Source organism: Camelus ferus, chromosome 3 (genome assembly GCF_009834535.1).
Source record: "Camelus ferus isolate YT-003-E chromosome 3, BCGSAC_Cfer_1.0, whole genome shotgun sequence".
Lineage (NCBI taxonomy): Eukaryota > Metazoa > Chordata > Mammalia > Artiodactyla > Camelidae > Camelus > Camelus ferus.
The window spans coordinates 63,967,565-63,988,356 of record NC_045698.1 but is presented as its reverse complement, the minus strand read 5'-3'; the positions used below and the strand labels follow the sequence as shown (position 1 = coordinate 63,988,356).

The 20,792-nt window shown below is 32.3% G+C and overlaps 1 protein-coding gene across 1 annotated transcript in view; it reads right to left on the bottom strand.

Moving 5' to 3' along the window:
* Positions 1-5,620: 5,620 nt before the first annotated feature.
* Positions 5,621-20,792, bottom strand: part of SLF1 (SMC5-SMC6 complex localization factor 1) — a 54,575-nt gene continuing 39,403 nt past the window's right edge. Inside the window, 6 exon segments of the mRNA XM_006190039.3 lie at positions 5,621-6,603; positions 9,236-9,418; positions 9,826-9,918; positions 11,817-11,950; positions 12,716-12,879; positions 13,838-13,983. Coding sequence (XP_006190101.2) covers positions 6,125-6,603; positions 9,236-9,418; positions 9,826-9,918; positions 11,817-11,950; positions 12,716-12,879; positions 13,838-13,983 — 1,199 coding nt within the window. The 3' untranslated portion in view covers positions 5,621-6,124.

Genomic DNA, 20,792 nt, shown 5'->3' with positions numbered 1-20,792 from the left:
TATGATGATAAAAGAAAACAATTCTGAATTTAATCACACAGTAGTCAACTCCCTTTAAAGGAATTTAAGGTACAGCTTTTGATAAACGTAGCCATCATTTAATCCTCCAGTTTCTCTCTGCTTTTTGGTGTTGCATCTGGAAAAAAAAAAAATCAGAACAAGTAATTATTCAGGTTCCATGAATGCTTATAAAATCAGAAAAGGCTGATAGTGAAGATATGGTATCATGATTACACATGAAGTTTTAATCTTTAGCAACTTAAGAATCCTACTAATGACGGTTCTCATGACTTCACCCAACATGGTAAGACACTGCTCTGAAGGGGCTTAAACCAGAAGACAGTAAAATATAAGCTGGATTCAAAGGAAGGGCATATAGTGCAAGTGTATTATTTAAGATCTGCATTAGATGATATTATTGCTAAATTACATCCTACCCTGAAGAAAAATGGGATGTTTTAAAAATGTACTTTATATTTAAAAAATCCAACATTTGCCAGATTAAATAAGACAACTTTAAAAAATTTAAGACTGATTCTTATTTATGTTAGGAGCAGTACTTTTAAAAATAAATTGGCTACTGGTATTATGAAATGTAAGTCATATTACAGAGAAACAGATTTTGAATATTTCTTTTTCATGTCTCTATCACAGATACAACCACTACTAACAATATATTTGCTTACAATCTTTTCCCTTCTGTAAGTTTATTCAGAGAAAATAACTCTTAAGTGGTATATAATTTTTAAAAAGGAGTAAAAATAGTCAAGAAAAAAAGGCATTGAGGGAACCAGTTAAACAAATTCTTATAAATGGCTTTTAACCCCTAAAGTTTATTTCCTCCAATAACATGACTAAATACGAACATAAAAGTAGCTTGAAAAGAAGAATAAAAGAAATGAAATCATGGAATAAAAAACGAGAAACCTAGATTTGTCTGTCTAGATTTTAGGAAAGGACAGAATATTAGTAGTTAAAATAGCCTATTTCTGATGATACCATTAAAATTGGTATTTTCTGCTTTATTTTTGCTTCAGTTTCAACTAAAAGAATCTTCCACAAAACACTTATCTTGATCCTTGGTTTACTGAACATTATTCAAAATTTTCAAAGACAGTTTATTCCTGAGATAAGATCTATGTGCCCTTTGTCTGATTTTACACCTTCACTAACTTCTCAGTATACTAAACAGCATCTAGAAATCTTTACCCTCTTTAAAACCAGAATGATTCCTAACCATTTTTTCCCTCATCCCTTTGTCCAGTTTTCATCTTTACAACTCTGCTTTTAAGTTTTCACAGAAGGTTCTTTAAAATGCATATTTTAATCTCACCAAATTTTACTTACTGCTCTGTAATGTTGTCTCTGTGTTGTCTAAAAGAGAAACAATGCAAAGTAGAAAAATGGGTGTTTAGGATGAAGTTAGATAACCAAGATATATATTTCTTAAAACAAAACCAAAAAACTATTATAAATCAAACTGTTCTGGTCATTAGAAAATTTATCAGTGTCATGACATAAACCATGGCTGACCTAACCTTTAAGTTGAGAAGTACTGACAAACTAAATTCTTTTTATCTGTCACCACTTTAAGATCAATGATTTTTTTCAACATGACTATTTCATTTGAGACAGAAGTATGGAAAATCATTGGAAATTTTAATTCATCTGCTATTAAGATAAATGATAGTATAATACAGTATGTGTAAATTCAAAGCTGGATTCCAGACTTTCAGCTCAGTGTAATTTACCTGCTGGAAGTGCTAACAAGCACATTTAAAAATAACTTCCATTTTTTTGTAGAACTAAATCATACATTCCAATGTAGCTAGTCATTCTCTATTAATGTTTAACACCCATTATGCATTAATGTTCATTTGATCCAATTTAGATACTTTTGAAAGTAAGGAGGTAAGAGTTACCAAATCTGGGTTCAACTGTCTGAAAAGATTTGGCAATCAGATAAAAAGACAAAAAATTTGGAAAAAAATGTTCCATCTCTAACTGGAGACAGCTATTTATAGGTACTTGAATAAAGAACTTTATTTTTTTAGTCTATGTTAAGGGCAATATTACATATTACAAACTAAATATATAAAAATAATACTACATACTTATTTTGTTAGGAATACTGTTTTTATAACTGATCCCTGGTTACTTTATTGATTTAATACTGTCGGATCTTAAAGCAGTATAAAAACCCAGAAATGTTTGCTATATTTTTGTTCTAAAAAAGAAAAAAAAATGTGTCCAACAGTACAAACATTACAAAAAAACAACCACTTTTGTATAGTGCTAAGAATTCTATTTCAAGATTTAAAAAATATATAGTTTAAGTATATTAAAACTACATGCCTATACCAAAAATCCCTATAGTAATGAATATACAAAAATATAGAAAATATAATTGTGTGTAACACAAAAGTACTAACAAATTTCTCTGTGACAAAAAGCTAATCATGTGGATTTGTGATTGATGAATGTTATTAACAAACCTCTTTAAAATGATTTAATAGAATGTTTTCCCCCCTCTAGCCTTCACGTAAATTTATGTATCTTAAACAAAATTGCTTGATACTTTCAAAAACTGGGAAACAGGAATTAAATATATTTTGTATGTTCTCAAAAATAAGCATTTACTTAAGAGGGAAAACTTTTTTAACATGTCTAACAATCAGTGACAAAACTATATTTCCTCTGAAACGGTCTTTTTTTAGGGATTTTCAGTACCTTAAAAGATATATGCTTACAACCTAATCAAACAACTCTACAACCTCTTCTAATTAATATATAACCTAATAATCTCTAATTCCATATCAGTGCAAATAATCACCAAAGTATGTCATCCCACCACAATTCACTTTCGCATACAAGGTGAATGTTTTTGATAATTTGATTTACAGGAAATAGTTAACTATTCCATGTCTTCAGTTTTGACATGACCAGGCAAAGCGTAATTCCAATAATGCCATCACTGACCTTTCTAATTCAACCCACATTTGTTACAAGAACAATTATCATTCTGAATTTTGCAAGCTCCACGTCAGCCAGAGGTGCGATTGGCGTAGAAGCTACGCGATGAATGCCTGAGGGAAAGAGTGGCTCATGTCACTCAAAGGTGACCCCTTCCTACTGATTAAGGAGCAACAGTGACAGGCTCTCAACAAGTTCATCACTTAACGGGAAAGGTGTATAAAGGTATATACATTGCACATTCCACTAATAATTTTATCACGGGAAGGTTATTTATTTAACTTTCTATAACAGAATAGACGAAAATGGCAAACATTTCCTGGTATATATATAAAATATCCTAGCATTAGTGCATTTGTGTTTATCTAGGAATGAGTACTGGGGTTCATTAAGATTGTAAAAGCATGCACCACATTCTATTCACTCTAAAATAGAATAGCTAAAATCATACTGATCAAAGGATTAAACTATCAGACCCTTGTAATATTTACATTTAAAAACTAAAACAGAACACCAGTTATTTAAATTTTAAAAACACCCAACTGAAATTTTTCTCAACCTATACAGAAGACAATAAAACTAAGAGCATTTAAGCCTAGTTTACCAGCTTAGACTGTAAGCTTTTCCTCTTTTATTGTAGTCAGTCCCTGTCAAGCACACTACCTGGTACACTAGATGTTCAAGAAATGATGAGTTCAAAACACTGATTAATTTAGCATTTGATTTATATAAGGATAATTTTTTTCTGGTCATCTTGGAGTTAATGAAATGACAGAAAATGTATATATTTGAACCACTTTATTACGCATAGGGAAATTAAGAACTAATAATAATAAACTAGAAAACTTCAGAGACTCTTTCTAAAAAGCTGCCAGTAAACATCCTGCAATCTTTCATATTCCAAATATTAGTGGGGATTATGCATTGGGAAAGCTGAATCTTAACAGCTCAGAAATCTCCTTCTAGGCTTTATTTACATCTTAATTAGGGCTTTTATATGCTTTTTTTTTAAAAACTCCATTGAACTATGATATGAAATCTGGCAGAGTACAATGAAGAATAGCATTACTCAGCCTTCTCTTCAGCTGCTGCAAGTTTGAGATGTCTACAACTAAAAAGCTAGGGCTCAGAAAGTGTATGAACTTTATTTGTTAAAATTTCTACTACCTCTATATATAAGATAAATTTGAGGCAATTATTATGTTTTCTACAATAATACATAAAAAGTAATAGAGGAAATAAAGTTTCTCATTATAGGTTTAAATTCATATATATTTATTGGTATTATTAAATAGGCCACAGAATATAGTGACCTGTTTGCCAGATTATACTTTTGAGTATAAACTGCAATGATACCTTCTTAAGGTAGAGATCTTAATGGCATTTGAATGTTTAATATTTCATGTCAGCATGGCATGTAGAAGTTGGCAGACAGAACAGTTATGAAATATTAATACTAATTGCAACTAAATGAATATTTCTTGTGAACATTTCATTTAGAAAACGACTTTTTCTTAGTAGCACAAAACCCTAATTCATGATGATGATTATTTCATTAACTTAGAATTATTAGCAACTTAAGCAATTACTATCTAAATGATTTGTTATAACTAAAAAAAGAGGAGTTAAGAATGAAAAAGTAAGTAACATTTATTATGTGCCATATAAGGTGATAGGTTAATAACTTAATTCTATCACAACTAAGATACCTGGTGTTATTTCCATATGACAGGTAAGAAAACCAAAGCTCAGAAAGGAACTTGCCTTGTAATTTAGTTACTAAGAAATTAGACAAGGATTTGAAACTGTCTCACGTCAAAGTCTATGTTTCTAAGTTTACATTAGTTTACCATGCAAATGTTATTCCACATGCTTTCACAACTGAAGTAAAGTGGCTACTTTTTTGCAATAAAAATGTTCTTACTCATAATCTGGGGAATCACTTTACTCTCTATGAGCATTACAATGTTCCTTAGTCTCTGCTAATGAACGTCATGTCTTCTCTGATATTTTGGCAAATCAAGTAAATATTAAAAGAGTTTCTTGATGTCACATTTGAAAGCTAACTGGAAACAACTAATATTTCTTACAGTATATGTTAAAAATTACTGTTTTAAAAATAAAAGAAAAAACTTATTCAGAGCTGATATACTAACGTAGCAGTTTTCAGTTTATATTTTGTATCCTGCTGGAAGATCTATTTCCAAAATAAAACTAAAGTGTGCTTCTTTAGCAGATAAATTGCTGAGCCTCACTTTAGTTACGTAAAGCTGTTCTAGTATTTATTTTCCAGCTGTATCACAATGTAACTTATTCCCACTAGTGAAGCAACTCCAATTTCAAAAGTAGTTATTATCCACACTCCTTCTTTCACTTTTACTATAAATTGCTATTAGGAAAAACAGCAAATTGAAACATTCCTACTCCATATGGTAAGATTTTAGGTAATCTCAAGTGCATTACTTTGTTGCCATTTATAGTCTTAATATTTAATAAAAATATTATGAAGCAGAATGTTTTTACTTACAGAATAGTGGTTACATGGAGTAGAAATACACTTTGTACAGGAACTGCTATAAAATAAAACAGATCAAGGGATCAAATTATCAAACTTTGCACATTTACATTTAAAAACCAAAAGAATGTATTACTGTGAACTCTGAAATGTTTATTTTAGAAACACATAAAACTAAAGTGAGTATTTTATTCCAACAGCCTACAGAGAAAAAACAGGAAGCTACATGTTTATAGGTGCACATTTGCATAAATATTCTTGTCATGATTCTAAGACCCAGGACACAGAAAATAAAGGACATTACATTTTGATTTGAAAAATATTTAAATTAAAAAAATGTACAGGTATAATATAAATAAATAGTATCACTTTTAGAACAAAAAATAGCAAAGATTAATGAAAGCAGTGTGTACCAAACAGAACGACTTTTTACTTTTGAGTCACATTCTACATACTAGAAAGACACAGCCTATACTATCGTTTTGCATTAGTTCTTTAAGTGCTTTTAAAATTTAGCAAGGCTGCAAATTCTGTCAATAAATAAAATTAACATCTGTTAATAAGCTATGAAGTCAATAATAAATGACAAAGCAAGCTAAGCAGGTTTAGAAAGTTGACCCATATTTTTTGGCATCATCATGAAAACTCTGTGACCGACCGACACATCATTTCCAGCGTCACCAATAAGGCCTCAGTGTGTACTCCAGGACAGACTTTTAAGTTCTCAGGCAGTTCCTTAAGAATATTTGGGAGCTTCTGCAATGTCTTTATATTTCTAACATAAAGATCCAATAACCAGTCAGTGTGAGCACTAGTGGTTTCCTTATAATTCTGACAAGCCATAAGCAGCTCATTTAGATGAGTTATTCCTTTGAAAGCTAAGAACTCTGAAGATAAGTCAAAAATTGAACAAAAATTTAGCAACATCCTACTAAGTAAAAATGCGCCAAATTCAAGTTGCTGGTGGTAAAAATGCTTCTCTGCTTGTGCATGAAAGTTCTCCACTGTATCTTCTATTTTTGCAATAGCAAATAGTTCCTCCTTGATTTGAGATGATACCACATAATCTAAGGGCAACTCCCCCTTAGAGTTCCTCTGCTGTAAAAGCACTGGGCCTGTGAAAAAGAAATGCAAAATGTTAAGAGTAAAACATTTTTATTTTGGCAGTTTAACAGCCATTCTCTCTCTCCCTTTTTCCCAAAGCATCCCATGCTCAGCTTACAGTCATATTTTATACTAATTCATATTGACAAAATTAACTGGCTATATATACTGACTCCCTAACAAAGTGCAGTAAAAAAAAAAATTCTAGTCAATTGCCACATGAAGTTTGCTTAAACAAAAAAAGTCTGCTTAAAGTTCATGCCTTAGTTCAATAAATAATATATGGTTATAAATGAAAAAAAAATTTGATAAAACTTTACAAACTGTAATTTTGAAATAGGAATATCAATGTTCCTGGAAGAAGTGAACAAAATAAATTATCCTAAGTTCTATAAAAGAGTCTTAAAGCTATCTCATAAATATCACCAAAAGGAAAAAGTACTGCTCCTTCCATTGCTAATAGGTGATGGTGGCAGTACAGACCGCAAAACCTTGCCCAGACACGGAACATGTCTTTCATTGGCTTGCTTGTGTTTGATTTTCAGTACAGGTAACTGATTCACAAAAAAGTAAATGTTAATTGCTCTGGGTCAAACTCAGATTTCATCCACCTATGCTAGCTAAACCCATCTAACCATCTACTTAGAAAGTACTGAAGACAGAGTTTATGCCCTGGGTAGTAAAGGATAATATGGTAGGGGCAAAACGATGGCTCAGTATTTGGTCACACAGCAAAGTACAAGAGTACTCTGTACCTCTGCCTCTCATTATTTGTGCACTTTGGCATAAATATGTTATAAGAGATATGAAGGTTTTAGTACTAGCAGACATAATCAGAAGATTCTATCACACAACACAAATTATATTATCAGAGAGAAAGAGTATAGATTATAACTACTAAAACTCTAAATGATGAATCTGATCAGACATAGGTAAGGTGGCCTAGATATAAAATGTTTTTAATAGAAAAGATCAATGTATAACTTACGGAAAAAGAATTCTAAATCAAAATTAGGTTTATTTTCATTATGTTGATATTCCCCAAAAATGTTTCAAGTTACTCCCGTTTAAAAAAGAAAATACAACAAAATTATGAACATAAGATACCAAAACTGAACAGAGGTTTTAGAACTATCAATAAACTATTTAAATTATTGCTCTTTAAGACTGAGCGAGTCACAATGAAGAGATAATATAGTTTCTACAAAGACGGTCTCAAACCATTTGGTAAGTCCAAGCCCAGATTATAACTAAGGCAAAGATCAGTCTGAATATTTGCCAAAGGACCTTGATAAATTCAAGTATAAGTAGATTTCCTCTCTTAGGGCAAAGAACTCATCCATTTACTATTCTTCACCAAGGGTCCTAGAAAAAAATTCACACTGCTTAGTATAATGCCTTCCTCTTCTGAAGAGTAGGACTTAATACAATAATGGCTTTTACATCACTTAGACAACTTGAAGCAAGGCCAAAAACCTGGTTTGGAATGTCAGATACATAGTTAAGTAGAAAAATAAACACTTAGGACATAGAACAATATGGTTTAATAGACATATAAGACTAAAAAAAAATGTAAGAACTGAAAAATATATTGATTATGAAATGGTGTCAGTAAAACAGACACACTAAGGCCTTTAGGGGGCAGGAGAAGACTATAAATAACCGAACATGTTAAACTACCATGTTATAGAGTCTTCCTTAGATAGATGGATGATAGGTAGGTATCGATATACATTAAAAAGACAGCTAAAGAAAATATGCTGTTTATTTTCATGCAGAATCAAGTTTTAATTATGGGAGAAGATAATTTTAAATTTCAAGTTAAAATTAGTATAAATAAAAGAACAGGAAAATTTATACAAATCTTTATTTCTGCATTATAAGCTAGTCATCAATTTTCCTTTGTTTTTCCTTTTAAAACACAAATCAGTTTTGAACATTTTGATGTAAAATTTCTATTATTCAGTTCAGATGTAAGAAGAATATCACTGAGTTGGGGGGTTGAGGAGTTCTAAAAGAAGAGTTCAGAAAAGAAATCAGCAGAAAAAGCAGTAAATGATTATTAAGTTCAAGTTACTTAATTCACAAAACCCCTGCATAATAGTTATCCACCGTTTGGAAATCCTCCTACTTAACTGACTACAAAATGTGAATGAAGAAAAGATATTCTAGGATAGCTTTTTTGGTATTCTGTAAAGAAATGACTCATTAAAAAAAAAAAGACTGAGTTAGCAGTTATATACAAGAAATAAAATAAGAATGAAAAATCCAAGTAATCACAATTGAACATTTACATCCATTTATTAATTAGCTTTCAAAAACGGCTGGTTCACAGATATTACACACTTTAAGTAAAAGGATTAATATTAAAAACAACACACCTAATTCAAAATGCACACTCATAACAAATATAAATAGATTTAATAACATAATAAATAAATACATATTATGAAAAAGCTTTTATCCTCACAAAATAAAAGGTGCTTACATTGTAGGAGACTTTTTATCTTTACTTTTTCATTAACATGTAATAAAGGCATCTTGCCTTATAGATCTTAAAATATAAAATGCTATCTACCTCTGAGGAATTCATCAAAAAACTTGGATAATTTATCATAACCCGTTTAGCATAAATGCACTCACCCCCATGCTGGAGTAGCAGCTTGCCAATTTCTACATGTCCGTTTGACAGTGCATCATGCAAAGGAGTCACCCCGTCCACTTGAGTGAGCAGATCTACCTCTGGACAACGCTGCAAAATTTCCTGGACACACACTGTGTTGCCATAGTTACAGGCTTCATGCAAAGGCGTCCAGCCAGCATTGTCTAAATTAGAAATCAAGGCAAATTTCAAAACAGCAAAAGTAAGAGTTTTGGTAGTGAAGTATTGATATTCTACTTCCCATATCAGTGTGACTTTCTAAGTGCCTGAAGTACAAATAGAATGCTTTGATAAAAATACCTAGGGTTTAATCATATTTCTAATTGGAAGAAAAATAAAATACATTAGAAACAATGTTAAAATACTGACGTTGGGATCTGATCAAAATATAGACACCAAAAAATGGTATCATACATCAACATATGATGAATTTATTGGTTTTACTACTAGTAATATTTTAAAGATATGTTAGGATAAATATACTTAAGTGATTTTTCTTAATGTTGACATTAAACTGTTTAATATCACAATATTAAGACATTGAATTAGACCACAAAGATTTAGAACTTACCTTTAACATTGATGTCTATTCCTGGCATAGAGAGAAGAAGAATCAATTTCTCCACTTGGTTATTTATGCAAGCTCTATGGAGGGCTGTTTCTCCTGCCATAAAAAATTAATAGATTATTCCAGAGAAGACAAGATATCAACTAAAGAAAATAATCAAAGGGCATGAACTAGGAGATCTGGCCCCACGCCAGGAAATTATTTATTGAGTTTTCCTTTTGACTGGTTTAAACATCTCTCACATTAAAAAAAAGAGGGGGGAGGGAACCCCACCAATCCATAGGGCTTCTCTGTTCTATGAGCAATTCAGCAATGAAATTCTACTGCAAAAGGCTTTGTCTATTCCTAGTTCAAGGTTTAAAGCCTCAATCCTGCTATAAAACCACCAAATGATCAGAGAACACCAAAAATACTGGGTTTTGCAGCAATAAAAGTTTAGAGTGCAATTGCCCTCTCTTAAATTTATTCATGAACCTACGTTAAATGTATGGCTCTTTTTTATACAGCATTTATAGCTTAATTCAAATGAATGTTTCTGGCTAAGCACGAGTGCCTCTACACACTCAAGTGTAATTCAGAACTTCAAATCCATTAACAGATGGTTTGCTGCTTCTCAATAGGCTGTCTGGCTTGGCTACAGCAGCACAGAGAAGGAGAAATGGGGGAATCTTAATATAAACACACACACACACACACACACACACAGGAAAAAAATCCTTAGTACCATTTAAAGCTGAACAAGAATGACAAATAGAATGGCAAAGTCTTTTCCAGGAGGGATGCAATTAGTGCCTGCTGCCTAAAATTGTCTATATCCATCGCTGTTGTAACCAAGATTAATAAGATATAAGTGATAATTTGATGTAAAGGGAATTAAAAAAAAATAAGGAACTGCTTCAAAAACAAATGAAATACTGAATCAAACTCTTTCTTGCTATAAAATACTAAGTAGCACATTTTTCCAGTGTTTGGTTTTATATATTATCTCTGTAACTTGTACCAAAACATTTCTTTTACAAGCATTGAAAAGCTTTTGAAGTTTTTCTCCACTATTTCTCTATTCTCTTCCTCCCTACCAGTTCCTTCTGCTGTTCAGCCTAAAGTCATTCATATTCATTTTACATTCTGACACAACAAACAAAGAAAAAGGACACTGTTCTGTGAAGTTAATATCTGAGTTGTCATTTAATACATTTTTTATATTTTGAGCCAAATGGGCAGTTAGGTTGAATTTGTGGCATGACAATATAAACTTATATCATGTTGAAAGATTATGAAAGCTTGGTGTCATAATGATAATATTTGTATTAAAAACACAATACAGCTCATAAACAAAAGACTTAGAAATTTACTTTGGCCAGATACAGACTCTTGAAAGGTAACTCAAAATTATGAGATAAGGGGTAACCTAAGTAAAAGAAGTTCTGGAGTGAATTATTACAACACTATTCTTGTTACTCCATCCCTTTAGGTACTTAGGTTCCAGCATAGTTAGAACCAAAAGCCAAACACATTTCATAGTCTGGGCTCAATGCCTGGAAGAAAAGAGTCCATATGCTTAACACAGCTATGTAACATAGCCTACTTCTCATTCTTTGTTCACAAAACGTCTAGGACTGAAAGAGATGAAGACAGAATTATACTTTCAAATCACAAGACACTGATCCTAAGCAGCATAGGTTGAGGTGGAATAGAAAAGTAAGGCAGGCAAGTCTGGAATGAGCTCAACATGAGCTACACAGTGTTGAATATCTGAAGAGGCAGAGGGAGAAAAGAAGGGAGGAATAGGGAGGAATACTCTATTACACTGGGGATTAAACAATCACTTTTTTTGTATAAATGGCAGTTCGAAAAAATGATATGCTTTCCAGGAAGGTACTTCCTGGACCTAGACCAATATTTAAGCATTTATCAGAGTCAAGGTGTAAACCCTACAAATACTGACTACACCCACAAAAAGTCCTAACATTAATTAATTAGATAATCTGGAATACCTTTTAAATTAGTCTTGTGAAAATTTATCTTTGTAACTAAAGAGGGGCAATTCTCCTTGGAACATGACAATTCTCCTTCTGACTTCTTTTTCAGTCTCTTTAATGATGAGGAACACTTAGCAAGATTCAGCTCTCTGAAAAGAAAGTAAGACATAATGAAAGCTTTGTTGTTCACCAAGGTATGGCAGCACACATTAGATGGTATTTTAAAAAATCTAGCCTTCTTTTAAACCCCTTCCTTCATTTAAATCTTCACTGCTTTCCATTTTTATACTTATTTCAACTGTACAGAAACAAATTTTAATGCAGTAATTTTCATTTTATTAACCTTGTACCCCCAACTGCCCACTGAAAAGTTTATGAATACTGACTGAATGTCAGGTGAAGAAGAGCCCAAGTAAACCATAGTTAGCAGAGAGACTAAAGCAAAATGAAGGCTGCTACTCCCCATTCTTATTTTCATATTATAATCCTATTCTATTCTTCCTAAAGATATTCAGGTTTTCTGAATTTTATACAGCATACTGTTAGAGGAGGTTTCTCATTTGGTGGAAGCTATTAGAACAATCCAGAATCTCACATGACCATGCACTCTGAAGCCCCATTTTTATTATATACAAGTAGTAATTTAAATCACAGGGCAAAAATTGTGTAGAATAATAATTTGATGAAGTTTTATCTCTTTTGGAAAAGATATTATCTTAATAGAAAGAAAGCATGTACCTTGAATTAAAGAAAGTGAAAATGTTGCTTATGTGTATTTATAGGTCTAAAACTGAGTTTTCTGCTAAGAAGTATAATTCAGACAACATCAAAGATAATCATACAGTTCAAGAAATGTATAAGAAAAAGAGCCGTACTTGAAAACAAAGCATAGCTGGTATCTAAGCATCACTTACGGTAACTCTGGCGGCCCTTCAACTTGTTTCTGTTTAGCACCATTCAGCATGATTAAGGCCCTCTGAGATTCAAAGCAAGGCCGCTGTCCTATTTTCTTTGGTATCTGCATCTTTCCAGTCCCATGCACACCAGTTTTCCCCAAAGCTGGCAAATAGGAATATACCTGTTGCAAAATAATATTATATTGCTTTCTCAACTACAAAGAACTAGAAAGCAGTAAAAAGAAATCACTTGATTTATTTCACCATTAAATTTAGTTTTTTTGGTTTGTCTGTTTCATCACTATGGTTTCCACCCTATCACATTTGAATATGATAAAATATTAAGAAAGCTGCTAGTTCCATGTCATTTAGTCAATATGACATACATAAGAAAAATACCTTCTTGAAAATAATTATTTTTTTCAAATTCAAATTTGATGCTCATTTAGGAAAGTTCTTTTGATGAGTCTTATGCCCAATTTGTTATAATTAATTTGCATATTTTTAATATTTGTGGTTTATGTACAACTGGCATTTTGTTGTTTCCATTTTGGTAATCCCTGCCTTCAATATAAAAATAAGCCTGGAATAAATAGAATATGGAGTGCAAAAGTCATTAAAGACAAGGATTGTTGCAAATAGTATTTGCTCAATCTGATCAATTATTAACAAGCATATTTCTCATTTGTTGAAGAAATTCCTGGAGATATTAGGTATCAGTAATAGCTAAAGATAGCCGAGATAAAACTGGAAAACCTTGGATCAAGTTCCTATGTCTGTATATACAGGATAAATGGAATAACCTCTGGCATCATTTGCAAATTTTGCTTTTTAAATGCCACTAAATACTATAAAAATTTTTTGGATTTCTGTCTTTCTAAAGTAATAATCTTATGTACTGTGGCAAGTGATACAAAGATTCTTGTATAACTTTTCTGTTACCAATTCTTAATTATTCTCGAGTAATTAAAATTTCTATTCACTATTCCATTTTGAGGTAGAAAACTACCTGCTTTTTTATATGTTTGAAAGATTTATGATTAATATGCTCTGTTCAATTATTAGAATAACTAAGAATATTTAAAAGTTGAATGATTTTATAAACTTCTTGGAAACTAACTGGAATAGAGTGGTGCTTACCATTTTCTGAAGAGAGAGTGGCTCAGAAGAAATACTGATGGAACTCTGTAAACACAACTTTTTAAAGACTGCCTCTGCAACAAACATTTGAAGCCAGGAAGAGGAAAAGGAACAAATAAAAATCTCTAATTCCTGTGAAGAAAAGTCTGCAGAAAACAAGAGAAGTAAATATAGTTATTGCTACACCCTATAAAATTTCTTTCTATAGACTATTTCCTCTGTCGATTTTATTCATTCAAATAATGACTCATACAAGAGTAAGATTCACCCACATAACTTTAAACCACAAAAAATAAATACTTCTATTTCTCGCTTGTCAAGAGAATGTTTTTTATAGCACATGGTCTCACATTTGAAATAATCATTACTTTTTATTATTTTAAATAAAAGTCTTGAATTTATATGTATACACACACACACACACACAAATGGATATATGACTTATGAATAGATAGACATGGGTTTTTATCACTACACTTTCCAATTAATGTTAAAGATTTCTTCCCACAATAGGATTGTGCCTTTCAAAAACTGCTACTTGGTTTTTAGATGGACACACATGTATTTAATTTGCACTGATTAGTCTTGAGCTGATAGGAAAACATTTTTCCCTGATAACATCCATGAATCCTGTCACTGCAGAGAAGGAACAGAGATAAATAAGATAATGTAAGACAAGAGAAAGCATAAGAATTTCCTTAGAAGTTTGCACCCACTGTGCTACAGCAAGTGGGGGAGGGGGTATAATTTTAAATGACTAAACAAACAACAAAAACACCAAAGAGTCTCAAATCTCTTCATTCCAAAATCCCCGAGTTCTCCAGTAACATGCAAACACATAAATATACATGTGAATTGAAACTGAAAGGGCTGGAGTGACTACTTCCCTTGCAATCTATTAAATGTTATATATTCTCTATCAATACTCTTGGTTTAAGTATCAGAATGTATAATACAGTGGAATGATAAAGAATAAATAAGATTAATCGATAGGATACTAAAAGAGCTAAAATTAAGCAAAACAGGATCAAAAAAGTTGTGATATTATACAATAAGGCAGAATTAAAATTAACTACAAATACTGGAAGAATAAAGAATTAGGAAAAGTCAATAAAATTAGTAAAGTAACATAATAGGTTAAAATTCATTTTAAAAATTGTACAGAATAATAAACTTAGTAGTATAGAAAAGTCTGAAACTTGATCTCCCTACTCAGGAGCTGAGTTCCCTTAGGCTGAGGAGACTTCACTCAGTGAAATCTTGTCCTGCTCAGATGCCTTCCCAAAAGGCTGGAGGCTCTGGTGTCCTTGCAGTCCTGGACTGATCTTCAATGAGGAAAGGAGGGTTGGGGTTGAGGTGGGATATAGGAAATAACAATGGTTTAAGGAGGGATTTTGCTGCAGGGAACCTTTGGCAATTTTTGGTTGTCAAAACTGGGAAGCGAAGTAAACTGGCAACCAGTAGACAAAAAGGCCAGAGACGCAACCAACTGTCCTACAATTCACAGTTCACAGGATAGTGACCCACAATGAAGAATGAGCTGGCCCAGTCCACAAACGATAAATGCTGGAGAGGCTGTGGAGAAAGAGAACTCTCCTACACATTGGTAGGAATGTAGCTTGGTGCAGCCATTATGGAAAACAGCATGGAGATTCCTCAAAAGACTAAAAATAGACTTACCATATGATCCAGTAATCCCACTCCTAGGCATATATCCAGAGGGAACCTTAATTCAAAAAGATACATGCACCCCAATGTTCACAGCAGCACTATTTACAATAGCCAAGACATGGAAACAACCTGAATGTCCATCAACAGATAACTGGATAAAGAAGCTGTAGTATATTTATACAATGGAATACTACTCAGCCATAAAAAATAATAAAATGCCATTTGCAGCAATATGGATGGCCCTGGAGATTGTCATTCTTAGTGAAGTAAGCCAGAAAGAGAAAGAAAAATACTATATGATATCACTTGTATGTGGAATCTAAAAAAAAAAAAAAAAAAAAAAAAAAAGACAAACTTATTTACAAAACAGAAACAGGCTCACAGACACAGAAAACAAATGTATAGTTACCAGGCGGGGAAGGGGGTGGGAAGGAATAAATTGGGAGTTTGAGATTTGTAGATATTAATATATATAAAGTAGATAAACAAGTTTTTATTATATAGCACAGAGAACTATATTCAATATCTTGTAGTAACTTATGGTGAAAAAAATATGAAAATGAATAAGTGTGTTCTTATATAACTGAAGCATTGTGCTGTACACCAGAAACTGACATAACATTGTAAACTGACTATACTTAAAACAACAAAAAAAAAAAAAACCCCAAACAAACAAAAAGCCCAGAGGGCAAGGCTAAGGAAAAAAAAAAAAAATTAGCTGACCCAACACAGAAACAGTGGCCAACCTGGAAAGAAAGAAAGTGCCTAAAGAGACCTGAGGTTCCTGCTTCTGCCATATGGGCAGATGACTCCAGTCAGATGTTAAATAGATTCACCTAGCTCCACACAAACATGATGGCTGAATTCAAATAATCCTTCTCAAATATGGCCTCAACAGAAATACAATTTGTAAGAATTGGAAATGAGAAGGGAGTTATTTACAACTTTTTGTTACAATCAACTACTTACAACCTACTAGGCTGCTAGTATTATCTGGATACTATGCAAGCAGTAAACTAAAGGATGATCATCAAAAGATCTTTTGAACACTAAATCTCTAAAGGGTATCTATCACCACAGAGTTTACTACAACCAACTGATTTCTTCACATATCACCTCCAAGCAGAGGGAAAAGCAAAGCAGAAATAACTTTTACTGTACAGTTCAAAAGCTATGATCCCACAGTGGAACCTCCAAATGGAGTTATTAATCTAGAAAGAACATTTGGTAGGTTTAAAGAAATGGAAAATACAAACCACGAAAGATCCATATATGACCAGGTAAACACTTGAAAGGAATGATGAAAGATGAACAAGAGAAGTTAAGAAACTTAACCCCTGGACTGTAAGATCTTTAACAGCAGGATCATTTTTGTTGCCCTCACAGCTTATAGGTCAGTAGCTTGCACAGAATAAACTTTAGTATTTGACAGATGAATGAATGAATGAATGGAGGATAGCAGTAACTACAGAGAGTCAAGCCAGGATGATCTTTTTAAAAAAGTTACTCAGATTCATGCCACTCCCTTTTAAAAAAAGGCTTCCAACTCCTAAACAAGGCTTAGAAGTTCCTACTTAGCCTCCTCTACTACTTCTTTGGCTTTATTCTGGCCATTCTTCTCCTTGCTGCTTGCCATCAGCCAGGCATCAGAAGATTTCAAACAGGCGCAACTCTTTCCTATCTCTGTTTTAGTAAATGTTGTGCCTATGACTGGAGCACACTTCCCTGACTCTGCCCAACCCCTACTTAGCCTTCAGGTTTTGCTTTATATGACTACTCTGTATAAATTAAGTTCATCCATCTCAACATCTAGTTTTTCTTATTTGGAGCACTTAACAGTTTAAAATGATGTCTTTAAATTTACTTAATTATAGTCTGCCTCTCCCACCGAAAGTGCCCAAAAGGCAAGGATTACGTTTTGTTTCCCTCCCCTACTGTAGAGGAAGTGTTTAGCTCAATGCCTGGTAGAATGCTGATACATTTTGTTGAATAAATGAAGACAATATGAACATTTTGACTGGATGATTAGCAAAATTATAAAACATTATATTTATGGAAGAAGTCTGAAACATGGAGAGGGATTAGAATAGAGATTTAAAAACAGAAGCTAATAAAGATTTGAAAAATTTTTCAGAGAAAGATAATGATGTAGCCTAAGAAGGGCAAAGGAAGCTTTAGTAAAGCTCTCTAAAGATGAGAAAAATATTATAGTAGACCTTGATGACATGTTTACTTCCCAGTGAAAACAGGAGAAAAATAAGTTGAAGTGAGGGGTTGGCAAAGGATGTTTTGCTGCTTATTTTTATGAATAAAGTTTTACTGGAACACAGCCACACTGCTTTACGTGTTGTGTATCACTGCTTTCTCACTACAGCAGCGCAGCTGAGTAGCTGGGACAGAGACTGCAGAGCCTGTAAAGCCAAAAATACTATCTCTTATTTTATCAAAAAACATTTGTCAACCCTTAGTTTAAGCCAATACATCAGGAATTCCGATTAGGCATAAAAAAGAAATTTCAGATCACTTGATCCTAAAATAGAAAAAGGGGTAAGAAAACTGTTCAAAGTATTCAGAAACAAGAGAGAGTGGCATCTATGTGGGATTGATGGACATGAGATCCGATGGAAAGAAGAAAGAATTTTACTTTTCTATTGATACATCTTCTGCCACCATTTCCTACAAAACAATAACTATTTTACTAAACTAAAATTAATTCAATAGATCTGATTCTGAGTAGTATCATAGTATGTATTTTACACTTTCGGATTACAAAAAAAAACAAAACATCCAGTTTGCCATAAATAAGAAAGTGGACTTGTATCTTCAACTGGAAGTTATATAAGAGCCAAATTATAACATCCTTACTAATGACTTAGGAAAAGCTAAAAATAGTTTAACTGAGCTTAAGAATAATGCAAAGGTATGTTTAAAAAAAAGAAAAACAAAACAGGGAATATCGCACAAAGAAAAAGAAACGGTTCTCTAACAAAATGGCAACAAAAAGGACATTATTAAGACATCCGGTTCACTTGTAGGGATAAGTGTATTATTCCACAAGCTCCATAATAAATATTTTAATTTTGCATATTAGCTGTAGAAAAGTTACTGCTCTCTTAAGGGTAAATTGTTCACTTGATTTCTGTCTCTTGACAAAGGGTTAAAATCAAGATGTACTAATAAAAATTTAGGAAGATACGAATTTGAACCATTTTTAGAAATGTATGTTAAATTTTTAAAACTGCCTATCTATGGCCTAATTGGAAATCTAAGAAACTAATTGTGTGTGCTTTGAGAAGGGAAAGGAAAGGCTTAAACACACATTTCAAGTGGGGATATAGTTTAAATCTCCTGTAGTTTTAAATATTAGTGATCAAACATATTGAGGGCAAAGTAATCACTCAGTCTGTCGACAGGATTATAATGGTAACATTAAAGTCTACTTTTAGCTTAAGTCAGTCACAAGTTCAAACTTGTGTTTAAATTTGTCATGTGAAAACTGGGAGTAACAGTGAATAATAATGCTTTGCCTTAAAGTGAAGGGACATTCAGAATATGAGTAAAGAAAACATGAAAGCTGATGTGTAACATATAGTAGAATCCTGCTAATACCAGGCTCATTATTTCATGCATTTGGCTAAACCATAAGGTAAGTTATATTCCCTAGAGGTAACCAATACACACTGGAAACAACACATATAAATATATTGATAGTCTCTAAAGCTACTGATAATCCTATCCTGGGTCCCCAAACTCAGAGGTTTCATTATGGAATGAAAACAGGGAATTCTTTCAGCTTAGTTCTCATGCTAGCAAGTAATGCCAGAATACTGCTGTTTCTAAAATGGAAAAAAGAAAAAAAAAGAAAAACTATCTAGTAGGAATGGTGGGAAAGAAATGATAAGAAAGGGTTTGAAGGAAGATTGAATTTGAGCTAAGAAATGTTAAAAAGTCATGCAACAAAGGACAGCTACTACACAAAAGGAACAGTAATCACCCCTCAGCTCACTGAAAAAGAAAGAGAAAAAAAGGAGATAAAATGCTTTAGATAAAAATCTTCTAACTTCAGTAGTATAAAAAGAGACCTCTCTTTGCAGAGGGCATCATGGAGTAAATCCTGAACCCAGTAATAGCCTGGATTCCTATTCTAGAATCTCTCTTCAAAGTATTAAAGTGATTGACAGCATATTCAAGAACTTTCTCTTTTATATAAAACCAACATGTAATAAAACACATGTGTAACAAAATTGAATACTTACTTAGCAGTCTAAAATATTTTTAAGTATATAAAAATCATCTTTTATATTTGAGAGCCACAAAAGGTTCATTTGGTTTAAAATATGTTTATTTTAGGAATTTAGGAAGGAATGAAGAAAGAAACAGAAAGAAAAAGGTTTATGTTCACTAAACTGGCTTTTGAGTGTAAAAACGTACAGAAGTGTCAATAACACTGTAACAGCTTTGTATGGGGACAGATGGTTACTAGACTTATGGTGGTGATCATTTCCTAATGTATGTAAATGTCAAATCATGTAGTACATCTAAAATGAACATAATATTGTACATCAACTACATTAAAAAAAAAAAAAAGAAAAAGAATGTATACATAAAATCTTACAGAAGCCTCTCTTACTCTGGAGACCCAAAAGAGTTAGGTAGAACCTTTCATAACATAAGCACATGAAAAGGAGTTTTGTCATCATATTGCTTAAATAATATTCCTACCCCTTACTTTAGAGGAAGCTTTAAAATTAGATAATGGGGGAGGAAGAGTGAGAAAATTATACATATGAATTACTAATTATACATACATACTACTATTACATATAAACTACATATAATGCTAATCTAATTCATTATTCATTAGATCACCAGACTCAATAGAAAAGAAGTAGTAGCAGCTTTTTGTTACAGTAAGAAAAATTATATTGCAACAGGTACATGGGGAAAATGTTCTAACCAGTTATATAGCGCAAGTTAATATAAGTGGCTATATAACATAGTAAGTATTCTGAGCCAATGAATTTCATTTTTTAATACTGTTAAGTATTCATGCAGGAAAAGACCTGGAAACTGTCCATATGGCACAGACAACATTAGCAACAGATCGTGCTTTCTGCTCAAGTTGAATGATTAGAAGTATTAAAGATATAGAAAATAGTTTTCACCATGTGAGATTCTAAAACAAAACATAAAAAAGCAAATCTATGTCTCCAATGAAGAGAATAAACTGATTTTAAATTTGCCTAGTTAAATATTTACTTTCATAGGATGGCTTAATTTTAAT